Below are 14,260 nucleotides of genomic sequence, written 5' to 3'. Positions count from 1 at the left end.
GCCAGATCTTGCCAATCTTCATCACAGCTCCTGGGGGGAAGTTCCCTAACAAAGTCAGGGTCTGAGGTTCACTCTGGTAGGAACTGGAACCCCAGATGTGTACCAGAGTCATATTCATGGGAGAGCCAGACCGGACTTCATTTGAAGACTGTGTCAGCAACAGAAAGGCTTCTGTTTAGCAGGAGGGCACCCAACTAGGTGCCACAGTCTAGCAACAGGAAAAGGGAAGTATTTCTGACTTATGTCACTTATCTCCCTAGGACAAGTGACCCCACACAGACAGGGATGGATGTCAGGGAGTAAGGTTGGGTTTGTTTGTTTGTTTGTTTGTTTTCCTTTTTATTAAGGTGAAATTCATGTAAAATAAAATTTACCATTTTAAGGTGAACAACTCAGTGCCATTTAGTATATTTTGTTATGAAACCACCATCTCTACCTAGTTGCAAAATGTTTTCATCACTGCAAAATTAGAAAAGAAAAAAATCACCAATTAAGTAATTACCCTTTGATGCTAGGAAAGATCAAAGGCCCAAGGAGAAGGGGGGGTGCCAGAGGGTGAGATGGTTGAATGGCATCATCAACTCAATGGACATGAATCTGAGCAAAATCCAGGAGACAGTGAAGGACAGGGAAGCCTGGTGTGCTGCAGTCCATGGGGTCAAAAAGAGTCACACAAGACTTAGCAACTGACCAACAAGTAATTACTCCCTATTTCTTCCTTGCCTTAACCCCTGTCAACCACCAGTCCATCCAAACCTTTAGGATAAGCTTAGGACTTTGGAGTTTTTTTCTAATATAAAGGCAAGTCATTAACATGTTGGTTATAATTATTATTATATTCAAAGGGGAAAGAATAGGATACCCAAAAGCCTGAAAGAGTCAGGTACAACCCAAGAAACAAAAAGAGATTTTTTTTCAGATGGTAGCTTAAGACAGTGTTAGCATGAGGTTTACATTTGGGGATAACCAGGAAAAAAAAAAAAACCTCAGGAACTTATTCACTTTCCTGCATACCAGAAACTAATACAACATTGTAAATTAACTATATGTCAATAGAATTTAAAAAAAAAAAAAAAGCATAAGGCAGGTGGGCAACGGGGACACATGGGAGAGTTTTGGGCAGAGGATGGATTGGGTCATCTGTGAGAGGGGGTGATGTCAGAAGTCAATCCTCAGTGGGGAAAAGAGGGGGGACGAACTGAGAGAGCAGCCCTGAAACACATACCCTACCACGTGTAAAACAGCCAGTGGGAATTTGCCGTATGACACAGGGAGCTCAAACTGGTGCTCTGTGACAACTAGAGGGGTGGGAGGTGGGAGGGAGGTTCAAGAGGGAGGGGACATGTGTATACCTATGGCTGATTCAGGTTGATGTATGACAGAGACCAACACAGCATTGTAAAGCAATTATCCTCCAATTAAAAATAAATAGAATGAAAAAAATTAGTCCATCTGGAGGGACTTCCTTGGTGGTCTCGTGGTTAAGACTCTTCCTTCCAATGCAGGGGGCATGGGTTCGATACCTGGTTACAAAACTAAAATCCCCGCATGCCTCACAGTCCAGCTCCCCCCCTCCTCCAAAAAAAGGCAACGAGCAAGACAACAGTGAGTAGACTGTGGCTCTCATAGTCCACTCACGCTAGATCCCCTCCCAACTCGCATAACCAATCTCTTAGATGCAGCCAAGCCTGAGATTCTAGTGACGGAAGCCTCGGTTGTGACCATCTGGTCGACCCCTATCCTGACGACCCTGTGGTTTCTGGGTCTGCGGGAGGGGTGGGAGTGGCCTGTGTGCAGCTCTGATCCGGTGCATCATTGGAGGTTTCCTTCGGCTGTGCCAGTCTTCTGCCAGAAGCCCCACCAGGAGAATTAGAATCACAGCCCCAAGGCATATCCGGGCCAGATTGCCCTTAGTGTAGTGCTGGAGGGCAAGACCTGGAGGAACAAGAAGAGACAGGAGCAGATGATAAAAGCCCAGCTCCAAGGGGACTTCCCTTGTGGTCCAGGGATTAAGACTTGACCTTCCAATGCCAGGGATGCAGGTTGAATCCCTGGTTGGGGAGCTAAGATCCCTCAAAGCCGAAAAACCAAAACATAAAACAGAAGCAATACAATGAAGACTTTAAAAGTGGTCCATATCCAAAAAAAATAATGGTAATAATCTTGGGACTTCCCTGGTGGTCCAGTGGTTTAAAATCTGCCTTCCAATGCAGGGGGACACAGGCTGGATCCCTGGTCAGGGGACTAAGGTCCCACATGCCACAAGCCTGTGAGCTTGACTACTGAGCCCAAGAACCACAACTAGAGAGAAAACCACATGCCACATCAAAGATGCCTCAAGCTGCAACTAAGACCCAGCCCAGTCAAAAATAAAAATTATAAATAAATAGTAAACAAACAAAAAAAAGCTCCTCTCCAGGACCCACTCCAAGCCACATTTTGGGTTTGTCACAGCCAAATCCTTCATCTGAAAACCTATTACTATCCACTAGCCAGAAAAGCTATGACAAACCTAGACAGCATATTAACAGGCAGAGACATTACTTTGCGAACAAAGGTCTGTCTAGTCAAATCTATGGTTTTTCCAGTAGTCACGTATGGATGTTAGAGTCGGACCATAAAGAAAGCTGAGTGCTGAAGAACTGATGCTTTTGAACTGTGGTGTTGGAGAAGACTCTTGAGAGTCCTTGGACTGCAAGGAGATCAAACCAGTCAACCCTAAAGGATATCAACCATGAATATTCATTGGGAGGACTGATGCTGAAACTGAAACTCCAATACTTTGGCCACCTGATGCAAAGAACTAACTCATTAGAAAAGACCCTGATGCTGGGAAAGATTGAGGGCAGGAGGAGAAGGGAACAACAGAGGACAAGATGGATGGATGGCATCACCAACTCCATGAATATGAGTTTGAGCAAACTCCGGGAGATGGTGAAGGACAGTGAAGCCTGGCATGCTGCAGTCCATGGAGCTGCAAAGAGTCAGACACAACTGAAGAAAAACAGGCTAGGATGCCAACCTTCTTCCTCGAGGATTCCTCCCATCCTCACCAAGCATCAGGACTAGATAAGCCCCATTCATTGAGTAGCACATCTTCCACTCACCCCCTCACAGGCCTCTGATACTTCTCCCCATACACAGACACTACCTGGTTGTTTGGCTGATTGTGGAAGAGGAGACTGTCATAAGGGGTGGGACAGAGAGGAAATTTCCCTTCTTCTGACCTTTTAGATAATCTCCACCTTCACACTGGTCTTTGCCCAATTCTGAGCTCCATATGCTAACACTACCCCTCCCCTTCTTAGCTGACACACCAGAACCCAAGACCAGAGAGCTGCAGCTTCTTTGCAGGGAAAGCAGCCAGTTTGGGGTAAAGACATGGGCTAGAGGGGGCATGAAGTTGGTCCAGAGAAGGACACTTACTCACCAGTTGGAGGGTCCGACTCCTTTGGAAGGACAGTGATATTCCTAGAAGCTTCTGGGAATCAAAAATGATAAGTGTAAAGAGGTGGAACCATCTCTTCTACCCCTGTTTCTACCCCAATCCTGAACAGCTGCATTGAGAGGCAGAATTCCAGGTTTATAAGAAGAGTGTGAACTACAAAGGGCTTCTCTGATGGCTAGGTGGTGAAAAAAAAAAAAAGGCCTGCCAATGCAGGAGACACGAGTTCAATTCCTGGGTTGGAAAGATCCCCTGGAGGGGGAAATGCCAACCTATACCAGTATTCTTGGCTGAGAAATCCCATGGACAGTGGAGCCTCGTAAGCTACAGTCCACGGGGTTTCAAAAAGTCATACATGACTGAGTGAGTAAACAACACAAACTGCAGAGTCAGAGTGTTTGGATTTGAACCTCAGACTCATCACTTATTAGATGTGGATAGAGTGATAATGTTAGTCACTCAGCCATGTCTGACTCTTTGCAACCCCATGGACTATAGCTCATCAGGCTCCTCTGTCCATGGAATTATCCAGGCAAGAATACTGGAGTGGGTTGCCATTGCCTTCTCCAGGGGATCTTCCTGACCCAGGGATTGAACTCAGGTCTCTTGCATTACAAGTAGATTCTTTACCATCTGACAAATGACTTAATAGCTATGGGTCAGTTTTCCTAATCCTCCTGAGAGTGACTGGGGACCAAGAAGGGTTTTGAACATAGGATGGGGAAGAATCTCCTCAGAGTCTTGGAAAGTACCTGCTGGAATCAGGAACCTAAAGTGTGTGGACCCCATGAAGATAGCTAAGGAATCCTCAGGGAATCTGCCAAGGTTTTCTGCCTTGAAGGAAAATGAGACACTTCCTAGGGAATCCAAAGGCAAAGAGCACAACAGTGTGAGGGAAACATAACTGCACTGGACTGGAGGATGTACTGTGTCCAGAGAACTACGATCTACATGGGCCTGAAGCACAGGATCGAGCCTGGAAGCAAGGGGAACAAGGCTACACACATGGATCAGAGCCAAGTTGGAAGAGCACACCAAAGGTATTTCCCTGAGGGTCCAGTGGTTCAGACTCTGCACTTCCAATGCAGAGGGCATGAGTTTGATCCCTGTTTGATCCCATGCAGCACAGCCAACAAATTTAAAAAAAAAGAAAGAAAGAAAGAAACATTCAGAATTGCCGGGAGCCAGCATGAAGAACTCCGCCCATGGCAGAGGTCATGAGGAAGGAGGCTCGGCAAACGCAAAGGTGGGATCGAGGCTCAGGAGTCCCCCTGGAAATTCTCGAGCATCTACCCCGAAAACCAGAGCCTGCCTATTTTACTGCTTTGTGCTCTCACCTACACCCCTGGCTTTACGGGGGGCTGTCCCCCACCACCTCTCTCTGAAAAAGAGTTAACTTACAGCTCCAGTTAATAAAGTTCCTGGGCATGACAAGAGTGTTTCAACCTACAAACTCCTTTGGAAGTCCTCTAGCCTGCCTGAACAGGTTCTTCCGGCCACATGTGATTGTTCACAGCCTCCCAACCGTGAGAGACATGAGATGTTCTAAACTGTCTAAATACAGATTCCTTTGAGCAGTTAAAAGATTGATTAGAAATTGTATTGGTGAAGTGTTTTTCACTTCTTGGGCCAATGTTTGCTGCTAAGTTTCCATATCCCTTACCTACTGTGTCCCTGGGAGTGTATTGATTAATATAATTGGTGAATAGAAATGTAAGTAGTAGCTTTAATGTTTGTAACCTTGGACGCTTGAGTTAATTCTTTTCTTGTTATAGGAATGTAACTTTATCTAATGCTTTCGGAGGGTGGCACCTGACTTTAGAATAATCACCTCTAGAGAAAAATAAGTTTTCTGAAGAAAGGGTCATAAAATGTTAACAGGCCTCCTGGTCAGAAGATGATGTAAATCACCTAAACTTTTGCATATGATAAGTTTTCAGGAAGAAAGCCTGGCTTACTGCTGACTCTACCTCTTTCCCCATTATCCTCTATGCACAACTTAAGGTATAAAAACTACTTTGGAAAATAAAGTGCAGGCCTTGTTCACCGAAGCTTGGTCTCCCAATGTCATTCTTTCTCTCACCTTCTGGCTGAATTCCCATCTGGAGCGTGGAGGCTCGTCAAGCCTACTAATTTTGCCTGGGCTTCTAAGATCTGACTGGGGAGGGCTTAGTGTCTCCTCTCCTTCGGGAGAACGGGAGGACGCCTGCAGCCTATGTAGGTGATGCAAATTCCTTGTCTTGGAATTTTATTAGCTTTCCACGTAAACCAGGTTATTCAGCCTCTTTTCTCCACTGAATTTTCTCACTGAGCTATCCTTATTTAACCACTCTTTATATCTTTAACTCTATCATATCCTGATCGCTGAAGCTGTCTCCCCTTCTATTTCCCTGGATCCACCAGGGCTGGACCCCGGCACAGAACTTACTACCCACGTAGAAGAGTTCTTGTGGCAACACACTAAGTGGGAGAAAGTCCAAAAGAGAAAGAAAAACAGAGCAGAGCTGGGGACGGGGGGGAGGCTCAAGAGGGAGGGGACGTGTATAGCTGACTCACGTTGCTGTATAGCAGAAACCAACACGTCATTGTAAAGCAGTTGTCCCTCAATTAAAAGTAAATTTAGGAAAGAAGAAGAGCACAGTGTAGGGATAAGTAATGGTGTCCCCATGGTAGCCTCGGTGCCGCCATCTTGGAGGCAGCCACGTTTCCCAGAATGCTCCTCTGCCCCCATGCTCAGAGCCCACCTCCACCCCACCCTCGCCCTCAAATCAAGGACTTTCCTGGGAAGAGTCAGGTGGTTTTGAGAAGCAGACTGAAAGCTGACAGCCTTAGATGATGGAAGAGCGAGCTCTGAGTGCCTGGTTACTCACCAGTTGTGGAGGCTTCGTTCGCAATCGAGTGGTTCAGCTTCCTGGAGGCTTCTGTGAATTCTAAGCAAGAAGATTATAAGAAAGTGGGTAATGTCGTGTCTGTTCAGTGAGTCCGTACTCCCCTCACCCCTTCTGAGCTATCCGTTTCCTGGAACTCATTTATCTACCACACACTGCACAGACACAGAGGAAAAACAAACTCAGAAAGCCCAAAATAAACCCGTCTTCTACTTCTGAGTGGCTTCCTGAGAAATGGCTCCATTCATCTGCTGATGGACATTGGGTTACTTCCACGTTGGGGCTATTGTGAATTCTGCTACTATATGAACATTCACATACAAGCTTCTGTGTGAATACACTTTTTTAAATATTCTTGGCTGTATATACTGAAGGTGAGGGCTTCCCTGTTAGCTCTGTGGTAAAGAATCTGCGGCTCTGTGGTAAAGAATCTGCCTGCAATGCAGGAGACCTGGGTTCGATCCCTGGTCCAGAAAGATCCCACATACTGTGGAGCAGTTAAGCTATTGAGCCTGTGCTCTAGAGCCTACGAGCTACAACTACTGAAGCCCACATGCTCTAGAGCCCATGCTCCGAAACAAGAGAGGCCACCACAATAAGAAGCCCATGTATCGCAACTAGAGGGTAGCCACTGCTCTCCACATCTAGGGAAAAAAAAAAAGCCGATTCAGCAGTGAAGACCAAGCACAGCCAAAGACAAATAATTTTTTTTTAATTTTCTTTGAAAAAGGAAGCACTATTGATTCATGCAACAACTTGGAAAAATCTCAAGGGTATTATGATCAGTTCAGTCACTCAGTTATGTCCAACTCTTTGCAACGCCATAGACTACAGCATGCCAGACTTCCCTGTCCATCACCAACTCTCGGAGCTTGCTCAAACTCATGTCCATCGAGTATTATGATGGGGGGCGGGGGAGGAGACAATCTCAAAAAGTCCCATGTTGTATGATTCCGTTTATATGTAACATTCTCAAAATGACAAAATTAAATCTAGGAAGAACAAATTAGCCAGGGGTTAAGGATCATGGGAGGGGAGGGGTGTCTATAAAGCGGGGACCCTGAGAAATATCTTTGTGAGGGTGGAATAGCATTTTTTGTTTTCTTCCCTGGGAACAGTATTTTGAATGCAATGGTAGTTATATGAATCTGTGTGATAAATCGACATAGAACTATACATATATAGTGTGCCAATGTCAGACTTCTGGTTTTTCTGTTGTACTATAATTATGTAAGAAGATCCCCTGGAGGGGGAAATGGCAACCCACTCCAGTATTCAAGTATATCGAGAAATCTAGACAAAGAGGAGAAGGATAACAGGGTTCCTGTCCCTTTATACCACAGACACAGGGTGAATGCTCCAAAACCTACCTGTTACAGTGGAAGGCAGTTCTGTGGGCGGCCAGCTGGGGGTCACAGAGGTCCCTGAGAAATCAGGAAGAAAAAAAAAAGAGAGAGAGAGCGATCTGTGCACTGTTACGTGTGGTTCCTGAGCAAACCCAGTTTCCTCACCTGGAAAATAAAAATGCAGATGCTTCCATCACTGGACTGTAGTGAGTCTTAAACAGCATTTGAAAGGCACACCTAGCACATTCTGGAGCTAATGAATGATGATCCCTGTAGCTGCCTTCCCTACTTGCCAAACTGCAGTCCTGTCCCTTCTTCTGGATCCCTGTGACCTGCCATCTTACAGATCCTGGGAACAAAAGTGGCTTTTGTCTCCTGGGAACCAGATGAGGAGGCAAAAACCATGGACTGTATCCAGAGAAAGACAGGCATCCTATGTGGGGACAAATGGGGACTGCCAAGGGAACAAAACAGCCCCTTCCCTCTCCCATGACCCTTGCTATCTGCTTGTTTACCCAGACCAATCACCCAGGCATTATTCCCAGCATCATTCCCAGGCAATAATACCCAGGCATTATTCATAGCATTCAAATTAAAACAGTATTAAATTTTCTTTTTCCTGGCTTTCACTTTCTCCAGGCTTCCACTGCAGGGGGTGCAAGCTCAGTCCCTGGTCAGGGAACCAAGATCCCGCATGCCGCAAGGTGCAGCCAAAAAAAAAGAAAAAATACATAAATTAAAATGTTTACATAAAAATAACTGATTGATTAATGTAAAGTGAATATATGTATGCATATATATATATATATACACATATAACTCATTCACTTTGCTGTACACCTAAAGTTAACACCATATTATAAATCAACCATGTGTGTGTGTGCTAAGTCACTTCAGTTGTGTCCAGCTCTTTGCAACCTGGTGGACTGTAGCCCACCAGGCTTATGTGTCCACGGGGATTCTCTAAGCACGAATACGGGTGTGGGTTGCCATGGCCTCCTCCAGGGGATCTTCCCAACCCAGGGAGTGAACGTGAGTCTCTTATATCTCCTGCATTAGCAGGCAGGTTCTTTACCACTAGCACCACACTAGCTGAGAAGCCCTATAAACCAACTATACGACAATACACATTTTTAAAAAAAAGAAAATCTTGGGCTGGGAAGACCATCCTGGATTATATGAGTGTGTCCAATTACAAGAGTCCTTAAAAGCCTAAGAGCGAAGCAGGAAGGTGGAAGAGTCAGAGAGAAAGAGAAAGATTAGAAAATGCTATGAAACTGGCTTTGATGATGAAGGAAGGGACCATGGGAGCCAAGAGATACAGGTGATTCTAGAAGCTGAAAAAGGCACCAGAAATGAATCTTCCCCTTGAGCCTCCAGAAGGAAGGCTGGCTGACACCTTGGTTTTATCCCTGCAGGACCCATTTCAGACTTCTGACTTCCAGAACTGTAAGGTAATACATTTGTGAAATTTAAGCCAGCAAACTTGTGGTCACTTGTTACACAGCACCCAGACACTCAAACACCCTCCAATGCCTCTGAATTCCCATGCTCCCTCCCCTGGAAACTTCCATCAGGGACTGCCAAGGCTGGAGAAAAGATTTTGTCTATACCCCTGACCTGTGACCACAAGCTGCAGGGGGTCGCTGGGGGCTGACCACAGGTATGGATATGCGCTGGAAAAGCTATAGCATCGGTAGATTCCACTGTGGGCTGCAGTCACCGTGACAATAGGGAAGTCTGCCCGGTACCACCTCTCCGGTGTCTTGAAGGGCCTGGTGTCCCCCTCCTTGTAGAGAGCAAATTGGTCAAAACCATATTGGCTCTGACAGCGTAGAGTCACGGTCACTCCTGCGGGCACCGCCGTGCTGGGCTGGGCTGAGAGCGAGGGCTTGGGGGAAGTTCCTGGGAAAGGAGAGAACTTTAGTATTAAAGATGGTGGCCACTGTGGAAAACAGTATGGAGGTTCCTCAGAAAACTAAAAACAGAATTACCCACCATATGATCCAGCAACCCCTCTCCTGGACACATATACAGACAAAACTCTAACTCAAAAAGATATATGCACGCTTATGTTCACAGCAGCAATATTCACAATAGCTAAGACATGGAGACAGCCTCAATATGCACTGGCAGAAGAATGGATAAAGAAGATGCAGTCCGTATATACAATGGAACACCACATAGCCACAAAGAAGAATGAAATAATGCCATTTGCAACAACATGCCATGTGCAACTAGAGACAATCCCACTAAGGGAAGTAAGTCAGACAGAGAAAGACAAGTAGCACATGATATCAAGTACATGTGGGATCTAAAATATGACACAAATGAAACAGAAACAGACTCATGGACACAGAGCACAGACTGGTGGTTGCCAAGGGAAAGAGGGTTGGGAGAGGCATGGAGTGGGAGGTTGGGGTTAGCAGATATAAGCATTTATATATAGGAGGGATAAACAACAAGGTTCTACTACTGTACAGCACAGAGAACTATATTCAACACCCTAGGATAAACCATAATGGGAAAGTGTTTTGCAAAAAAAGATATGTATAACTGGAGCACTTTGCTGCACAGCAGAAATTAACAGCATTGTAAATCAACTATACTTCAATTAAAAAATATTAAAACTGGGGGAGAGGGATAAAAGAGAAAGAGAGAGAGAAAGTGGTTAAGACTCCACCTTTCCATTGAAGGGGCCAGATAGTTGGACTCCTGGATGGAAAACTAAGATCCCACATGCCCCAAGGGTGTGGCCACAAAATAAATATTTTTTAAGGGATAAACGTGGCTAGAGGGGTGCACATTTTTTGCTCTCGTGTCAGGCTTGGATGTGACTTGGAATGACAATCTAGGAATCTGTCTTTATTTAAAATTGTGCTATTGTGAACATCCTGGATTTTATGCATTGATTTGGGGGTGGTTTTTTTTTAATATTGTATTAACATATTATTTATGTGGGTTACTGAGTTTTGGGCACTTTCCCTAAATTTGGCACTCAAGGCCAACATCTTGCTTGCCCCACCCTAATCCCAACATCCCCACCCCCTGCCCTTGCCCTGGGACTTTGGGTTTAGGGTCTTCATCACCCGCCACTTTCACCCTCTTGGCGCCCAGAACAGAGGACCACGCAGCCCTGAGGCTCCACGTCCAGCCCCGCCCACCCCCGGTTACCAGTAGCAACCAGCTCCAGCTGGCTGCTGGGAGGGGACCAGCGCATCCCTATCTGATAGGAGCAGCGGTAGCGGCCGGCTTGGTCTCTTTCCATCGCCGAGATGAAGATCTCCGCCTGGTCAAAATACCTCCCGGATTTCAGCTTCTCCAGGCGGTACAGTTCTGCATCCGGAGGTCCCTGGCAGCGAATGGTCACCGGCCTCCCCAGGGGCACGAGGGAGCTGGGCAGGGCCTGGAGGGAGGGCTCGGACAGAGGACCTGGAAGCGAAGCAAATCCTAGAGGAGCTCAGCTTCCGACAGAGCCCTCCCGTCCCGGTCCCTCCCCCAGCTCCTGCCTTCTCACTGGCTGAACCCAGAAGACGGATCTGGACTCACCTTCCGGAACGCGTATCACCCGGCCCAGACACAGCCCTGGGGAAAGAGCAAGCGACCAGTCACCAGGACCTCGTGTGAACCCACACCTCCTGCATGCTGCACACTGAGCTGACGAACTTGCATGCTTTTGCTTTTTTTAATTGAGGATATAGTTGAGAGTCCCTTCGACAGCAAGGAGATCCAACCAGTCTATCCTAAAGGAAATCAGTCCTGAATATTCATTGGAAGAACTGATTCTGAAGCTGAAGCTCCAATATTTTGGCCACCTGATGTGAAGAGCTGACTCATTTGAAAAGACCCTGATGCCGGGAAAGATTGAAAGCAGGAGGAGAAGGGGACGACAGAGGATGAGATGGTTGGATCGCATCACCGACTCCTTGGACATGAGTTTGAGTAAACCCCGGGAGTTGATGATGGACAGGGATGCCTGATGTGCTGCAGTCCATGGGGTCCTAAAGAGTCAGACTCGCCTGAACGACTGAACCAAACTGAACTGATAGTTGATTAATAACCTTGTGTTAGTTTCAAGTATTGCCTTTCTTTTGTCATTATTGTGTGTGTGTGTCATTTTTTTTTCAAAGATACACAAGCACATGATTGAAGTGAAAGAAGCCAGCCTGGGACGTCTCTGGTGGTCCAGTGACCCGGACTCTGCCCTTCCAATGCAGGGGCCCAGGTTCGATCCCTGCTCGGGGAACTAAGATGCCACAAGCCCTGAGGCATGACCAGTTAATCAAAATTAAAAAATAAACACAGGGCTCCCAGTTAAATTTGAATTTCAGATAAACAACAAATAATTTTTTTTTTTTTGCACAGTATATCCCATGAGGTCCATAGCCCTGCAACTGGCAGGAGGTAGATTTAAACATGGGCAGCACATTTTCGCAGTAAATCATGTGGATGTGGTGCTAACATTCCTTAGTTTGTATTTGAGCCTGTCGCTGCGTGACCTTAAACAAGTTACTTAATCCCTCTGGGCCTGTGTTCTCACCTGTGAGATGGGAATAACAGGAGGCCCTGCTTCATCAGGCCGTGATGGGGATTAAATGAGTGTCTTTTTAGAAACACAGAGTAGGGCTTCCCTGGTGGCTCAGTGGTAAAGAATCTGCCTGCCAGTGCAGGAGACACGGGTTCAATCCCTGATGCGGGAAGATCCCATGTGCCTGGTAGCAACTGAGCTCGTGCGCCACAATTACTGAGCCGGTGCTCTAGAGCCTGGGAACTGCAACTGCTGAGCCCAGGTGCTGCGACTACTGAAGCCTGCGGGCCCCAGAGCCAGTGCTCCGCAACAAGAGAAGCCACCGGAATGAGAAGCCTGGGCACCACAACCAGAGAGGAGCCCCCATCACCACAACTAGAGAAAGCCCACATGCAGCAGCAAAGACCCAGCACAGCCAAAAATAAAATAAAAGCACAGAATAATGCATGTGCAAGAGCTCCATGAGTTCTTTCAAGGGTGGATAAAGGCTTGAGTGACTGAGGGGCAGTTTGTCTTCACAGTATGCACTCTTATCCCCGATAACACAACTGCTCTCACTTCCTGCTTAGCCCCGGGAGCCTCTGTCCTTTTCCGTGATAAAATTCCTTTGAAGAAACAAGGAAATCATGCGCAGACGTGCCCAGAATAGAGCTTGATAAGAAGGAGACTTCAAAAAATGCATCTGAGCCTCCGCACCAGTCCTATTACAGGAGACTCTTACTCCAGCGTTATTGAGATGGACTGACAAATAAAAACCTTACATATCCAAGGTGATGCCCTGTAAAATAATTACCACAATCAAGCTAGTTAACACATCTGTCACCTCACATAATTAAATATCTTTTGGGGTATTTTTCTGGTGAGAAATCTAAATCTACTCTTTTGGCAAGTTTCAGGTACGTGCTATAGAATGGTTACCTACTGTCACCATGTTACGACTTAAACCCCCAGAACTGATTTCATCTTACAAGTGGAAGATTGTACCTTTTGACCCATATCATCTACCTCCCCATTACCCGCACCTCCACCTCAACCGCCTGTCCCCAGCCTGGGCAATCACCAAGCTACTCTCTGCTCTTGTGGGTTTGACCTTTTGAGACTCCGTGTATAAGTAGGATCCTGCAATATTTGTTTATCTGGCTTATATTGCTTAGCATAATACCCTCAAAGTCCAATCACATTGTCACAAACAGCAAAATTGTTGGCACCAGAACCTTAAGGGATATTGACAAGCTAAATCTATAATCTAGCACTGATATCAAATCCACTTCAAACAAAATTAAAAATTATAATACAACAAGGACCTACTATAGAATACAGGGAACGCTACTCAATATTTTGTAATAACCTATAAGGGAAAAGAACCTGAAAAATAATATATATATATTATATGTATCTGAGACCTGTATTCATTTATCAACCCAGCCATGAATAAACTACAATAATTCACACAAGCAGCATCGCCCTGGGTCCCAGTTTTCCCACCCAGCAAATAAGTGAGGTGATGCTTGTAGGTCGCCTCTTGCCCTGAAAGTTACCTCTTGCCCTGGTGCAATTAAAAAAAAAAAAAAGCATTCTTTGTCTCCTAGCCCACTGCCTGTCCCTCAGCATTTTCCAGAATGACTCACCAAGACAGAAGAGGGCAGACAGGACTGGGGACATGGTTCCTCGCCTGTCCTGAGCTCTGCAACCCAGGAGGGAAGCCCTGGGTGGGGGCTGGAGCCGGACACAGGATGCAGCGGGGGTGAAGGGCCCTCTCCTCCTCCCCCATCAGCCTGGCTTTCCCTAGTTGGCACTCATCAAGCCAGAGCCATAGCGTGACTTGCACACAAGCTCCAAGAAGCCTGGCTTATCTCCGGTCACCAGCCCAGGGCCCCAGTGAGTCTGCCTCGTGAGGCATCATCTGTCTTCTGCTACTTCCAGTAGACCCCTACATTCATTAAGGGCTTGCAAATCAAAACCCCAATGGGTCAGTGCAATCCATAGAGTCAGAAAGTACGTTGGGGACTTCCCTGGTGGTCTAGTGGCTAAGACTCCGAGCTCCCAATGCAGG

General features: G+C 46.3%; 1 protein-coding gene across 2 annotated transcripts; it reads right to left on the bottom strand.

The window, feature by feature from the left end:
- Positions 1–330: 330 nt before the first annotated feature.
- Positions 331–14,002, bottom strand: GP6 (glycoprotein VI platelet). 2 transcript variants are annotated; one of them, XM_070771767.1, is made up of 8 exons: positions 13,836–14,002; positions 11,229–11,264; positions 10,854–11,111; positions 9,300–9,584; positions 7,704–7,844; positions 6,316–6,375; positions 3,431–3,481; positions 331–1,935 (listed from the first exon to the last, which is right to left on the bottom strand). In XM_070771767.1, the coding sequence occupies exons 1-8, from the start codon at positions 13,867–13,869 to the stop codon at positions 1,697–1,699; spliced, it is 1,104 nt and encodes a 367-aa protein (XP_070627868.1). In that variant the 5' UTR covers positions 13,870–14,002; the 3' UTR covers positions 331–1,696. The 2 variants fall into 2 exon arrangements, with proteins under 2 accessions (XP_070627868.1, XP_070627869.1); XM_070771768.1 differs by having other exon boundaries at positions 7,704–7,757; positions 13,836–13,999.
- Positions 14,003–14,260: the final 258 nt, after the last annotated feature.

This window comes from Bos indicus, chromosome 18, assembly GCF_029378745.1.
Source record: "Bos indicus isolate NIAB-ARS_2022 breed Sahiwal x Tharparkar chromosome 18, NIAB-ARS_B.indTharparkar_mat_pri_1.0, whole genome shotgun sequence".
Lineage (NCBI taxonomy): Eukaryota > Metazoa > Chordata > Mammalia > Artiodactyla > Bovidae > Bos > Bos indicus.
Note: the sequence above shows the minus strand (reverse complement) of the source record. Positions and strands in the feature narration are given on the sequence as shown.

Excerpts from the sequence above, each read along its gene's own strand:
- GP6 (XM_070771767.1), bottom strand. The coding sequence starts at position 13,869 with ATGTCCCCAGTCCTGTCTGCCCTCTTCTGTCTTG. Across the intron at positions 11,265-13,835 it reads GTCTGCCCTCTTCTGTCTTG|GGCTGTGTCTGGGCCGGGTG; the intron begins GTGAGTCATTCT and ends CTCTTTCCCCAG. Across the intron at positions 7,845-9,299 it reads CCTGCAGCTTGTGGTCACAG|GTGAGGAAACTGGGTTTGCT; the intron begins GTCAGGGGTATA and ends TTTATTTTCCAG.